The 13,422-nt window shown below is 38.5% G+C and overlaps 1 protein-coding gene across 1 annotated transcript; it reads left to right on the top strand.

Annotated features, from left to right (window-relative positions):
- The first annotated feature begins 2,548 nt into the window (after positions 1-2,548).
- LOC106175607 (lysophosphatidic acid receptor 4-like) lies at positions 2,549-13,359 on the top strand. Its single transcript, XM_013557696.2, has 2 exons — positions 2,549-2,785; positions 11,177-13,359. The coding sequence occupies exon 2, from the start codon at positions 12,001-12,003 to the stop codon at positions 13,012-13,014; it is 1,014 nt and encodes a 337-aa protein (XP_013413150.2). The 5' UTR covers positions 2,549-2,785; positions 11,177-12,000; the 3' UTR covers positions 13,015-13,359.
- The last annotated feature ends 63 nt before the right edge of the window (positions 13,360-13,422 follow it).

Here is a 13,422-nt window from a genome sequence, read left to right as displayed (position 1 = left end):
ATTATATGCAGATTTGTGTTCCAATATGACTAAGCAATAAATCCTCTTATATCGGTATAAGTAAATCTGAATAACATAAGTGATAAATGATATATAAGTGACAATTTATGAAAATTCTGAATTGCGATGAAATGGTTTTCAGGACAAGGGTTGGTCAGTTACTGGTATTCTCAAACTTTGGACAATTTCTTCAAGATGGCCACCAGCTTGCACCCTTAGCATCAATCACGTTACCAGATATTATAATTTTGAATCCTGCACATAGGTTAACAATATTGTCTGCAAGCATCCTATTCTCAGGGTACCATTTTATTACTTTTTCTGGAATGTGAAACACGTACAGAAGTGCCCTCCCTTTTGTTGTTCTTTTTTCACACTTTTGGAAAACGCCAAGAAGGTATGATGTGTCATTGACATGTGATATTTACTGGTGATAACCAAAATTGAATAAATGGTAATGAATGTCTGGACATTTATTGTACCATCTACATACCCTTCTTTTTAGTCCCGACCCGTCTTGTCTGTTTATCAAGGACACGTGAACGTGCACCTCGTCTATAAAATGACCCGCGTCTGGCTCTGCTTGTGTGTGCGACAACTCGAGAGAGTGAAGCAAAAACCAACTCTGTGCAAGGCAAGCCAAGTGATGACACAGTAGAGAAAAGTGCACAGAATGTGTCGGAGACATCTGTGAATGTCTGGTGAAAAAGCAATCTGTGGCCCTGGTAGAGGGCAGCAAAGGCCCGGGACCAGTATAATCTAGAACAAGAAAACTGCTCTTTGGTGAGTTAAAGAAAGGGTCAGTTTAACTTACATAGAAATTTACTTCCTGTGTTAAATTTATTTATGATTGGTAATCAAAACCATATTTTTAAAATTTAGTAAGATTTATAGTTTGATTTGGTATTCTAGATTTTTTGAAAAGTACATGAAAATTTTCATGGAATGCGCCATGCATGAAATTTTATCATTATTATTATTATTATTATTATTATTATTATCCCTGTTCTACCTAATCATGTCTAATCACGGTAGTGAGGAGAATAACGGGATGTTGGGGCGTGCTCTCCACTTTCAAGATTCACAGGAACTACCCTAACTTGATCTCAATCCACTTAAATAACCTTGAATATCGTTTACACGGCTACATGTCTAAAGCGAAGTTGGCCATATTATCTGCATGACAGAACAAAGGAGATCAGACAATTTGCGTGAGCGTGGTATTGTACACGACAAGAGCGCTCGTTGTTGCTACGCCCTTTGATGATAAAACAACCCCACATTATCAGTGTTACTATTTTTGTATCCTTGCTGTCATATTCTGTTATATTGTATTTTATTCTGACGAGCGGTGGGGGGGGGGGGGGGGGGGATTGAATAATTTGAAATGAATTGCAGAAATCTGGACACGAATCATTGTATGTGTGTGTGTGTATTCCGATCACTTTGTCTGTCCATGTCGTGGCCGGTGTGACGTGACAGAAAATCCCCAATGATAGAGAGGCAGGTGCCCATTAATTTGCAGAGGTAGGCCTCGCCCTAGATTTTGACCCACTTACGTCTGGCTAACCCTAAACCATATAATATTAAACGGAGGGTGGAATCGCTGTCACACGGACCCTCAGCTTCGTCACACCGGTTCCGTCGATGTCGCCTTTCGAAACATCAATCCCTACAGCTGCCAGGTCGTGTTTTCGTTTAATTTAAATTCAATGACAGAGCAGATTTGTTTAAATTTGCTTAAAGAAGATTCCTCGCAAAAAATTGGCATGATAGGAATATTTTATGTAAGTAATAAGTATCAAAACCATATTTTGGTTTTACTTCAAATTTCCTGACTTTGTATATATATAAAGCAGGCTCATTTCAAAAATCAGCATCATCAGAGTAATATCCTAAAAGTTTTTGGTTGTAATACTTATTTATTAACTTATCAATTTATTACTTTTTTTGTAAATATTTTTTTGCTGTTTGCTGCCTCTTTATTTGCAAGATGTGCTGTTTAGTTTATATTTGAAGTTGATCTCGTCAGCTGAATAACAACAATTGAATCAAAATGGTGTCATGAACTTTCCACTGCAGACCCAATTAGTATAAAGCAACATCAGTTACTTTTTTGTACGCTTTTCCATTCGCCCAAAAACAATTCAAGCTATTTTGAACAAGCCATTGCCCTTTAGCGTCCTTTACGAGCCTTCTTGTGTGATCTCCAGTCATGACTTTTGTGATAATTTAAGAATCCATATGTTTAAACCGCAACACCTTTAAGGGTGCAGTTCCAGTCGTGTTTAGACAAACAAGAAATAAAATTATAAAAATACAAAAAAGAACACCTATCCATAAAATGTGGACATGTCACACAGATAAGTTAATTATATGGTGCTGGAAAAGACGATTTCGTTTTCCTTTTGCAAAGCGTTGAAGATGTTTTTGGCACATATTATCTCAGATCATCGGTTATCATTCATAAGAACACGATTTTTTTGCGTATTAAACTAATAAAAAAGTAGGGTAGTTATAGGTTAGGCCTTGACAAATTTTCGGATTATCACGGCTTTCAACGAACGTCAGCAGTAATTAAGATTGACGTTGCTTCATATCCTGGCTTCTGATTGGACACACGCAACGTGGTATTTGATTGGCTGTGATAGAACCGTCCTTAATCCTTACGCCTTTGAGTCTCAGAACGGCAACAAAGTTACCTGGAGCCGAGTCTGAGAAGGGATTCTTATATGGCATATCTTGTCTGAAAAGTGGAATTTTCCAATTAGATGGCTGCGGGCAGGTACGTCCTATTTTGTAAATGAGTGGTTTGTACGGTATTAAGGTCTTTATGTTAATCGAGCTCAGTACCAAAAACTTGAAATGTGAATGTTTTGGCTATGATAACTGTTATTGGAAGAAAGGATGTCTTATGAAAAGTTAGAAATACACTATCGTTACTACACTCAACCCACTACACTCTAAACACTTGTTTTTATGCCTCAATATACAGTGATTTCATCTATGAATGCAAATTTCTTGGTTTGCTGGTAAACGCTGTAGGCTAATAAACTTAAAAGCCATCTCAGTGTCAGTTTTATGGCATTCTCAGATTATAAGTTTCAATCAATAAAAAGCAGAAAACATCCCAAATGATATTTTCAGTGCAACCGCATCGTATTGACTTGTGCTCTCTGGCACACACTGTTATCTTTTACTCACATGGTTTCGCTATCAACATTTGAGTAATTGGTACTTGACTGAAAAATCGTAATCGTATTTACCCGTATGTTTTGCCTCAAGTAAATGGCAGACAGTGTTATCATGGAGTGAAATTGAAAATAAAAGGCTCTTAAGATCGACTCTCAAACGTCAGTCTCACATATGAAGGTCTTCTCTGCGCTTCCGGACTGACTTAATATTTCACATTATGTTTGTTATTAGAATTTCATGTGCAAAGAACCTTAGAATTCGTCCATGGATAATAGTTTTGTTACAAACAAATCTGTTTTCATCTTGCACTTGTCGGGGGAACGGTTTCAATCAATATAATATAAATGTGATAACAAGCAAGATGGACCATCAGGCTTTGGTCACCCTCGAGGAGTGTGTTCGGTACTGAGTTCAACTCATTTATCCGATTGACAACTTCTTCCTACAGATCCTAGCTTCCAGTCTAAATATGCAAGAGGAAAAATTCGTGCAACTGAAAGCAAAATATTTTGTCCAATTGTTACGCTTCATTAAGTTTCACCCAAACTGACATTGCTGCGTTGACGTTCCATATTGACACATAATGAGTCCGTTACATATATCACTGTACAGTCAGAGGCAGACTCTGCTTCAACCAAGAATCTTTGGAACATCTTTGAAGTCATCAAACACCATGCCTTCAAAATAGTTACAGCATGTTGAAGAAACAGATGCTTATGACGCGCGCGCATGTGCACGCGCGCGAGAGAGATCTGACTTGAAAAAAATGTGTCCTTAAAACCATCCACTAGCATTTAACGGGATTTCTTTAATTCTGTCTCATGATATTGGCGTGTGTGTACAAGATTTGGCTTGTTATTTTATGGTCAGCTGTGTGCTTTATAACACAATGATAGGACCTAGTCCAAATATAAAATGACAGAATTAAAGGAAAATACCACCATTTTGGAGTTTTGACATGCACTGAAGATTTCCCCATTTTGGGCAAATTACTTGTACTCTTTGATATCTAATAATTATGATTTAGCAGCTTCAGGATGTGTGCCAAACATCATAATATATAATTAACGTAAATAACATTAAGGTTATTGTTACCTTTTATTATCATCCAAATACCTAAAATGAGTTTTTTTCTTGCATCTGATTATCCAATAATGCATCTAGCTTTGTGGTGATTTAAAACAATGAAAAACCCTCGAAAACATTAAATACTGGGCGTTATTATTTTTGCAATGTGTAAGTATAGGCAACTCAAAGCTTTAATCGTCAGTTAAACACCTCTCTATTTTGAGGTGAGATAGCAAACGGTATGGGGCGTAACTTCATCCCTGAACAAGATTTTATCACGAAAATTGGCAGAGTTGACCACGAACGTCTAAGCTACAGTCCCGTGCCGTTGTTTTGCTTTAAATGTTTTTGTTCTGTAGTTATGAGCCCCCTAAATACAGATTTTCATTAAACAAAGACATTGTGTTGCTTTATCAACAATAAAATCTGAACTTTTATGAAAAATCGCTGGCAGGGTTTTGGAGTACTAAATGGTGTCATTAAATCGGCGTTAAACGGTGATCGTGGGTGCTCAGGTAAAAGAGAAATTTGAGAAACTGATTTTCAGTTCTTACCCCAAAATCGCAATTATGATGTCACCCGTAAGATGAAATATGTGTAAATGTTAATTAATTTAGTCGCTGAACACTGAAGATTTATTTATACTCAGAAGAATGTATGTAAGGCAGTAAATATTTAATAAGGAGTTTTGGGCGAAGGGCGACAATATCCTTAAGCTGAAAGCAATTTAGAGAGAAACCCCTCGGAGATAGATCGTTCCTGTTAGATCGATCTGGGTATGGGAACCCAGTCTAAAAAGCTGCCTTAATTATCCTGGCATTAACAGTCGTGAGTCTTCACTCGTGTATCTCAGTTCACCTGCGGTTTTGGTGTCAGCAAGATTTTAAGGTGCTGAATAAAAGAATTATACGTGTTATTTATTTTTTCCTCACTAAATACATGTAAATAAATAAATAAATAAATAAATAAATAATGAATTAAAAATGAAAACAAAAGTCGCATGCCAAATTAATGATCTCCATTTTTTATTACGTTAGTTGCAGTTTCCTGGATGACGACCCAGCTTTTATCTATTTGATGAGTAAATATACTAATGGGGATAGAAGAACGTTACATAACAAATTCATAGTCAAGACTGTGTGTGGTGGTAGGAGTCTCACGGAAGGTGAAAAAATGACCCCACCCTTTAAAGTTTCCTGATAGAGGTCAAAACATATATTCGGGAAAAAAATGAGACCAAGAACGGACTGCAAATATACAGAAGAATGCTTCTAAATGAACTTCTCTCAGAGAATTCAGGTGAAAATCCTTCGCTTAAGATGGTGAAATATATAAAATGCTACACCACGAAAGAATAAAAAGCCAGTCGGCATTTAATTATGATGAACAGATTTTGAATCATTAATAAAAAAGGGGAAACAAAATATCATATCCTCGGTTCTCTTTTCTCCGATGTAATTATATAAAAGGGAGCCTAGTCATACCCGGTTTAATACGTTTTTTTTTCTGGTCGTAACGTGTTTCTACAGTTTCCAGTGCTCGTTTTTCAAGAAAAATGTCTGCAAGTTCTCGCAAGGAATCGAATACCCTTCTATTCACTGCTATTATTCTTGGAAAGTAAATATCTGGGTCACAAAGCCCACTGAAGCATATTCTCTTGACAGAAACTTGTTCTCGGGAGATCTTTCGAGAGTGCTTGCCTGATAGTTTCTCGTAGTACTTTTCGCTAGGAAAGAAAAATCGCAAGAAAACTCACCTTTCATAATAGGTGAGTTTCTTGCTTCTTATGCTTTACTCATTGCAAAAAGTAGGCGGAAGAAGATAAATGTTATTTATTCAAAGAAAAAAATGCGATCAGAGCACTTATGCTGTTGTGGTGTTAGTTTTTAAAAATATGCCTTAATGAGTGAAAATAACTCAATCGTTTTCACGTGTGTCTTTTACACGTTTCATCGCTATGTTGCAATTTTCACATTCCTTAACAACTGCAGAGGTCGGAACGATTTCTAATTTATAGAAATGAACATCATTTCCCTATCTATTTCGCAATAAAGTTATGAAATAGCGCACGTGACGCAGTGTTTGACGCATAGAGAGCGTGCTGAAGACGTACTAAATACTTGCCTAGAAAAGAGTTTACTTGTTTACTTGCGCAGTGAAGATATCACTATATACAGATAATTGGTCAGTGATGACGCAGTGTATTGAAATAATAGATTGGTTGCTGTAATTTCCAGCGTGTGGTTTACTGCAGCGCGCAGTTGCCATGCTGTCTCATCTTTGACATTTTGTAAAATTTCCTTATTATATATCGACATCATCCCTTCAATGCACGCTCTTGGTAACAAGGCACCTGTAAAGGGACCGTTCCCAAATAATTTTGTCGACCTAGCCAATGCGTACTAACTCTACTGGGACTCTCGCTGAATGCAATCAGATTAACAGACTTACATGCCTCATCCTGGCGTCGAGTACAATGCAAAAATCTGGTGATTAAACAAATAAGTTGGAAAAAAGAAGAGTTTAAGTCGGTTGGTCTGATTGCATTAAGCGAGAGTTCCCCGTGGTTCGAGTCGTTAATTTAGGCGTTCGAACTCAAAATTCTGAGGCTCGTGATCGCAAACGGCAAGTATCGTATTTGAGGCTTGTTTTATACCACATGAATTGACCTACGCAGGCATCATCCTATGCTTCTGAAATGAGCGCGTGGGCGCGCTTTTGATAACAAACCGTGTACTTTAAATATGAAGTTTTTGCATCGGAAGGCTCACCACCAAAATGGAACTAAAATCAGGGCATTTAACAGATCCGTACTTGAACAACATTTGCCGACAACATGTAATGTAGGAGGAGGAGAGCGAAGATATGTATATACAGACTTGACATTTAATATGGAATATTTTTTTCCAAATCATTTTTCATCAGTTTTTTCCTATTTTGCAGACTGATAAATGAAAATAAGGATGAAAATCGTGTTTTAATAACTTTTAATTATCTCTTTGATGTCATTGTGACATCAGTTCATCAATGGAATTCGCCAGAGAAGCAAACAAAAACACATTGCCTATTCTATGTCATACGACAACCATTAAAAGGGATATTTTGGACCTCCATATTTTCCAAATTATTGTCTGTAAAAGAGTTAAACGCTCCACAAAAGACCCTCATGTCAGTTTCTAGTCACAGTAACGGTCGCTGTTACGCCTGACTTCTTCTGGCTGCTACTAGCGCTCTCAAGTGGCAAGGTATTCCTTGGGATAGGTTTTTAAAGTTTAATCTGGAATAACATTCCATGCATCGGTCAAAATCTTCCCAATTTGGTCCAATATTGTTGTAGGATATGTAGGCCATTGATTCGGAGAGTAATGGCCTACCAACATATTGTCTCTGTGGTTCAAATATGGCGATTTTGATGACCAAGGTAGCTGCTCATTCCCTTGGTTCTGTAAGTAAACTGCTATTAAAAGTGCTCTGTGTGAACCGGCAATCTCACCATGCAACCTAAAATTGTTCCTAAGTTGTCCCCTATCAAATGATAGCCAAGTGGTTCCCAGATTATTTCTTTAATCGATCTGGTTCAGGTTTTCGTCAATGACTACCATTGGTGTTTTGGCACCAATGTGGTATCCACTCCAAATACTGACGCTGTTAATGACCTTAGTCACTTTAGACGCGGCACACGCTTCGTCGTTGGCCTCTTCTGGATGTCTGTAAACTCTGTTTTGACTGTTGAGCGGTACAGGTGAAATCTGACCTCAATAAAGAAAGCCACGAGATTTCAGTGTTCAACCCAGAAACAGCCAAGGTCCTCAATTCAATAGAGAAACATACAACGATGTTTTGCTGTTTACAGTGGGTTCCTCGGAGGTCGTCTGGTATTCAAACCTGCTAAAACCAGTTTGGTGTTCGCTAAGGGCCTTGAAAAATGCGTTTTGGTGGTAATTTACCCCTCATTCTGAACGGACTTGGTGGTTTTTGTTTATTTGCAACAGCACATCCCGAAAGACAGTGGGTCCTGTACCCTGGTGGTAAGATTTCAATACATTGGGTGTGGCCTCTGTGTAGGTACATCAGTCTGGGCATTACTCTGTAAAACAGTGCGGACCGTTTCGTTTGGCGCAATTGCCTGCCTGGCAATGCCTGTCTTTTTCCCGCCATTCTGCCACAGATTAACATAATTGTAGAGCACTGCATAGCTCATTTTACACACTGCAAACCCGACGACTTGCTTGCAAAATTTCAAAATTTTCTATGCAGTAGTTGCCGACATATGGATACTTTTTTGACAGAACCATGCTTTGCCAAAGCCTAGCTTTGAACCGCCCAAAGGAGCACTACCCAATCATATCACTGCATATTACATAATGCAGCAGCGCAACAAACCTGGTAATCACTTAATTGGTAGCGACACACCTGACTACACACTTCTCCATTCACATATCATCTATGAGATCGGAGTTTGTGAAAAAAAAAACGCATTTTCACCTAGGCGTACATTCGAAACTGAAATATTCCATATTAAATGTCAAGTCTGTAGATACACTGTGCATTTATCTGAAGTTTTTTGTCTTTGTCAAAATGTCAACGTCAAGTGTACTAGAATGTGTAGGCTCATCCATATCCTCATGGAGGGAAATTAAGGGTAACATGATAATGCCAGTAGTTCACACTGTCAGGCCCACCAGATTTTTGTACCCCAGCAATTTTCTGACCTTGACAGGCACTTAACCAGCAATTTCAAAAAGGGGGGTCTTTTTCTGAAAATGTGGAGTTTTTTCCATGAATCCTTCGTGTACCTAGATAAAATTTTATCCAGAGGGGACCACTTTCCAGCAAAAAATGGGGTTTTACTCCATGAAGATGCAGAGTGGCCACCATATTCACCGGACTTACCCCCAACTGCCTCTATTCTCTGGAGTACATACAAGAATTAGCAAAGGTTTATGTCAATCCCAGACTTATTAAACTTAATTGACTCCAGGATTCTATCGTTCTATTCGTCGAGAAACTCGCAACATCCCTCCCAGGCTATTTAAACGGATTAGGCGTTAACTAAAACTACACGCAGATCTTTTAGCACTAACGCCCATATTAACAACACACTCTCAAATTAACCAGCACACCGTACGGTTATTTAGCACCAACAATACGATACCTAGCACTAACATTCGTCCGCTCTGGTAGCGCTGTAGGTTTGGTGGATAATATGGGTGTTGGTGCTAAAACATCTGGGGGTAGTGTTAGTAAAAGCCTCCGGCCTCGGGAAAATTATATAACGTAGTCGCCCAATGTAGTTACGTGGCTGCTTCTTTGCGTAAATGCTGTTATTAACTTTGTTACTTAGAGTAATTATGATTTTTGTGTAACGTCAGATCTTACATCGCGTGACTTACGGTTATTAAATGATATACTATAGAAGGCTCTTGGCAGAGTTCCGGGAGATTAGAGTTAAGACCAAATGGAAGACAGACGAGAGTTTCGAGGTTGGGCGAATAAAACATTATATTCGTCCAAGATCACAGATGTAAAAATGATGACTGATGTCCAGTTTATGGAGGCGGTGAAAGAAAAGACTGGTGAGCAAAGTAAAGGGACAGTAATCATAACTCTTAGACCTGTCCAATGTAATTATGTAGTTATAGTATGTCGGTTATCTGAATTTCATGGCTTTTTAAAAACGCCCTGCATATTGTAAGAAAACACGGAAATATATCTTTATACAAGTATACGTGTATTTTATCATATAGTGTTCTTACATTTACGTCGTATACATTGTTGCCATTGCTGTGGTGTATTTGTTGCAAAATAATAATAAATAAATAGATAAATAAATAAATAAATAAAATAAAATAAAAAATAATAGGCCCTAATGGTGTTCAATTTTGTAATGAGTGCCAGGTTTGTAACAAAAAAAAATTTAAGACGAAATTTTCGTGCGCAGGGTGGAATAAAATGTAGGACGCACGGCCTGAAATTTCACAAAATTATGCTGAATACCTTCTGATATTCCAAAAGCTGAGGTTCGGATCCCGTGTTTTTGTCCACTCGCTAAATCTCTATACTTTGCATGGAAATGCCGCGGCATTCAAAAGCCGATGTGTATCGTGGCGCACATTGATAACGTTAATTAACGATCGTGCCTACCCTCCAGAGGCCGTCGCGCTGGGAAAGATTCTACCCCTTGACATAGAGTGCGAGTTTCATTGTTGCCAGATCTTATATTAAGCTTGAAATTTCCTCATAAAGCCTCAGTATTGTAGTAAAAACTGTTTGCGTCTTGCTTCATCAATATGAAGGTTTTTAAATTTTCTTAGAAGAGTACAGAATGTTCATCTAAGCATGTTTTACTTTGACTTTCGTTTTTTTTTTGCGTTATAATGAATTTGGAAAATGAGTTTGGTATGTTTTTCTTCCGCATAGACTAGCTTACAAAAGCTATGAACCCGTTATCAATTAAGTCACTATAAAACATTTCGCAGCCTGTGAATAAATAACTGTCACTTACAGTTGTATTATTGAAAGCAAAAGTTGCGACCAGGACAACACCTAAGTTATCAATTTGAGTACTTCTGCGAAAAGAAAAGAAAAGACACAGCATCCAGTATAAAATTATAAACAAGCTATGAAAGTAAGATTACAGTTTGTCAGATAACACACAGAGAGAGAGAGAGAGAGAGAGAGAGAGAGAGAGAGAGAGAGAATTTGATTTGATGCGTCCTTATTGAATTCTGGCAAGACAAGACCTGGTGGGTTTATTTCCTGTTATGTGTCTGATTACCTTCTTTCAGGTAATTGCAACTACTTATGAGACATTGCCAATGCCATTTATATTATCAAATTGAAATAAATGCAAAATTTCCCTGTTAACATTATCACATTCTGTTGATACTCTAGCTTAAATTTTCATTTTCAGGATAGCTCCCACATGAAAAGAACGTGTCGGCTTTTCCAAGAAGGACAATGCTGGGCAATTATGAAGATTCTTATTGCACTCAAGACATTCATATTAATAACGATGGGGAAATCATCGGACGTATATAATACTGTCATGATATCTGAGCTCAGGTATAAGAGACTTAAGCGCTGCTGAGATGTTCGACATAGTCTTGGTTGTCCAACAACGCAGTCTCTAAAACGCAAGGGTGCTAAGCGACCTTGACCAGTCTACTCATGAACTGTTTGTGGTAACGTTTTGAGCTTCTGCTGGGGTTTCAACGCCAAAAAGATTGTATAAATGATAGACAAGATTCCCGGTGAATGCCAGTCTCAAGGGGAGAAGAGAGGCTCCGAGCAGAAGATTGAAGACCCCGATTTCTGAAAAAGCGACACTTCTAGTAGACAGAACCAATGCTGCCACGCAACCGTGATCATTTATTTATATTCACAAAACTATTGAAGTCAGAACTGTTTTTTACACGAAAACGGTTTTTGATAATTCTGGCCAAGGCTTGAAAAACGTTTTATTCTTTAAAGACACACGCGCAGTTATTGGAAATGAAGAAACGGCGGGGTCGCGTTTGAAAAGGGAAACCTAAGCACGCATACCGTGGCGTCATAAAAACACATAAAAACGATATATTTTCTGTGGGGTTACACAATTAACCGCGTGTTTTAGTAATATCTCTCAACGATAAACAGACTTGTTGTCGTTTTATTTTGCCCGACGTTAGGCACTCCCACTCCCTGAGCAAACATGTGAAGAAAAACCGAGTCCGCTAAAAGAAGGTTAAAAACAACATGGAGGAAAATAACTGTTGGCAGAACGGCCAACATTGCTGGTGCACCGTTATTTACTTTTTCACTGCATTGGCGTCCATTAGCAGCACGCTGACAATCGCCGTGGTTGTCAGGAGCCCAAAGTTGAGAGGAAGATCGACTTTTGTTTTCTTGACCTTCATGGCGGTCGTGGACCTGATGACGCTCGTCGGAATAAGCATTTACTGTTCCTTGGAACCCGTCACCCAGTTCTGGAACACGAACACCAAATGTATTTATTATTCTGCTCTTTACTGGATAAACGACAGTACCGTCATGTTGTCGTGCATTTTCATTCTCATGGTGACTGTGGAGCGCTTTGTCGTTGTTCACTTCCCCATACGAGGTAGAGAGATATTCACCCAGAGGAACGCGATACTTCTTAGTGTCTTTGTGTCAGTCGTCGTTTTCGCCCTCAACAGTAATGCTTTCTGGAGTTTTGAACCAGATCACCAGACCAATAAATGCAACGATACTGAGGTCTATGAACGATATCTGAAACCTATACGGTATTATTCTACCTTTGCGGTGACCACCGCCACTTGGGTTTCTCTGGTTGGCTTTTGTTTGGCCATCATTTACAAGTTGCGAGCCACGGCAGCCCTTAGGCGGCGTCTCTCTTTAACTGACGTGCACACGAGCTTCAAGAGCACTCACCTGATGCTGCTCTGTACCGCTTTCACTTTTGTGGTGTTAGTGGGCCCCCTCTGCATCGTCGATGTAATCCACGTATCCCTCTATCTCCTTAAGCAGGATGACACTCATTTGACTTACATCCGAGAAAATGTATTTCTTCTGAGCAAGCTCAATCACTGCGTCAACTTTGTGTTGTACGTAATGACAGCCGCAGTGTTTCGCGAGGAATTCTTTACCCTCCTCGCCTTGTTGACATGCCGCCGTCAAAAGGAGCAATCGCCTTACAGACAGGGAGCTCAAAGTTGTATTGAAACAAAGATAACGCATTTCAGCGAGCAGAAGAGACTTAGTGATTTTTAAGACATAGGTTGACATAAATGTCACAAGCAAACACGCACATTATCAGTCTAATATGACTGGATTTTGCTATATTGATATCATTCATATCTGTGGAAGGTGGTGACTCTGTTGTAAGTTGAGTAAAGTACTATTGTTGTAAAATGATTTTAAATCTGTTTCTGTGTTGTTTTTCAAACAATAACAGACATTCTTTTACTAAATTTAACCGTCAAAGAGTCGCCAGGTTATAAAACAGTGTCGTGACGAAGATAAATATATATGTATCAAAATGTGCAGTTTTAAAACCCCGTTTTTCAAATGTACTCTGATAAATCCATTTATCTATATTAAATTATCAATTAACTACTTGATCTTATTCTTATGCCACTATTTACATCAATGGATAAGTGCCGCATCCTGTCTGTGATG

The sequence above is a fragment of the Lingula anatina genome, chromosome 3 (assembly GCF_051362555.1).
Source record: "Lingula anatina isolate TDL-2025a chromosome 3, LinAna3.0, whole genome shotgun sequence".
Taxonomy (NCBI): Eukaryota; Metazoa; Brachiopoda; class Lingulata; order Lingulida; family Lingulidae; genus Lingula; species Lingula anatina.
The sequence above is the reverse complement of the archived record's forward strand: the minus strand, read 5'-3'. Positions and strand labels throughout refer to the sequence as shown.

Coding starts and splice junctions, on each gene's coding strand:
- LOC106175607 (XM_013557696.2), top strand. CDS start 12,001: ATGGAGGAAAATAACTGTTGGCAGAACGGCCAACATTGCTGGTGCACC.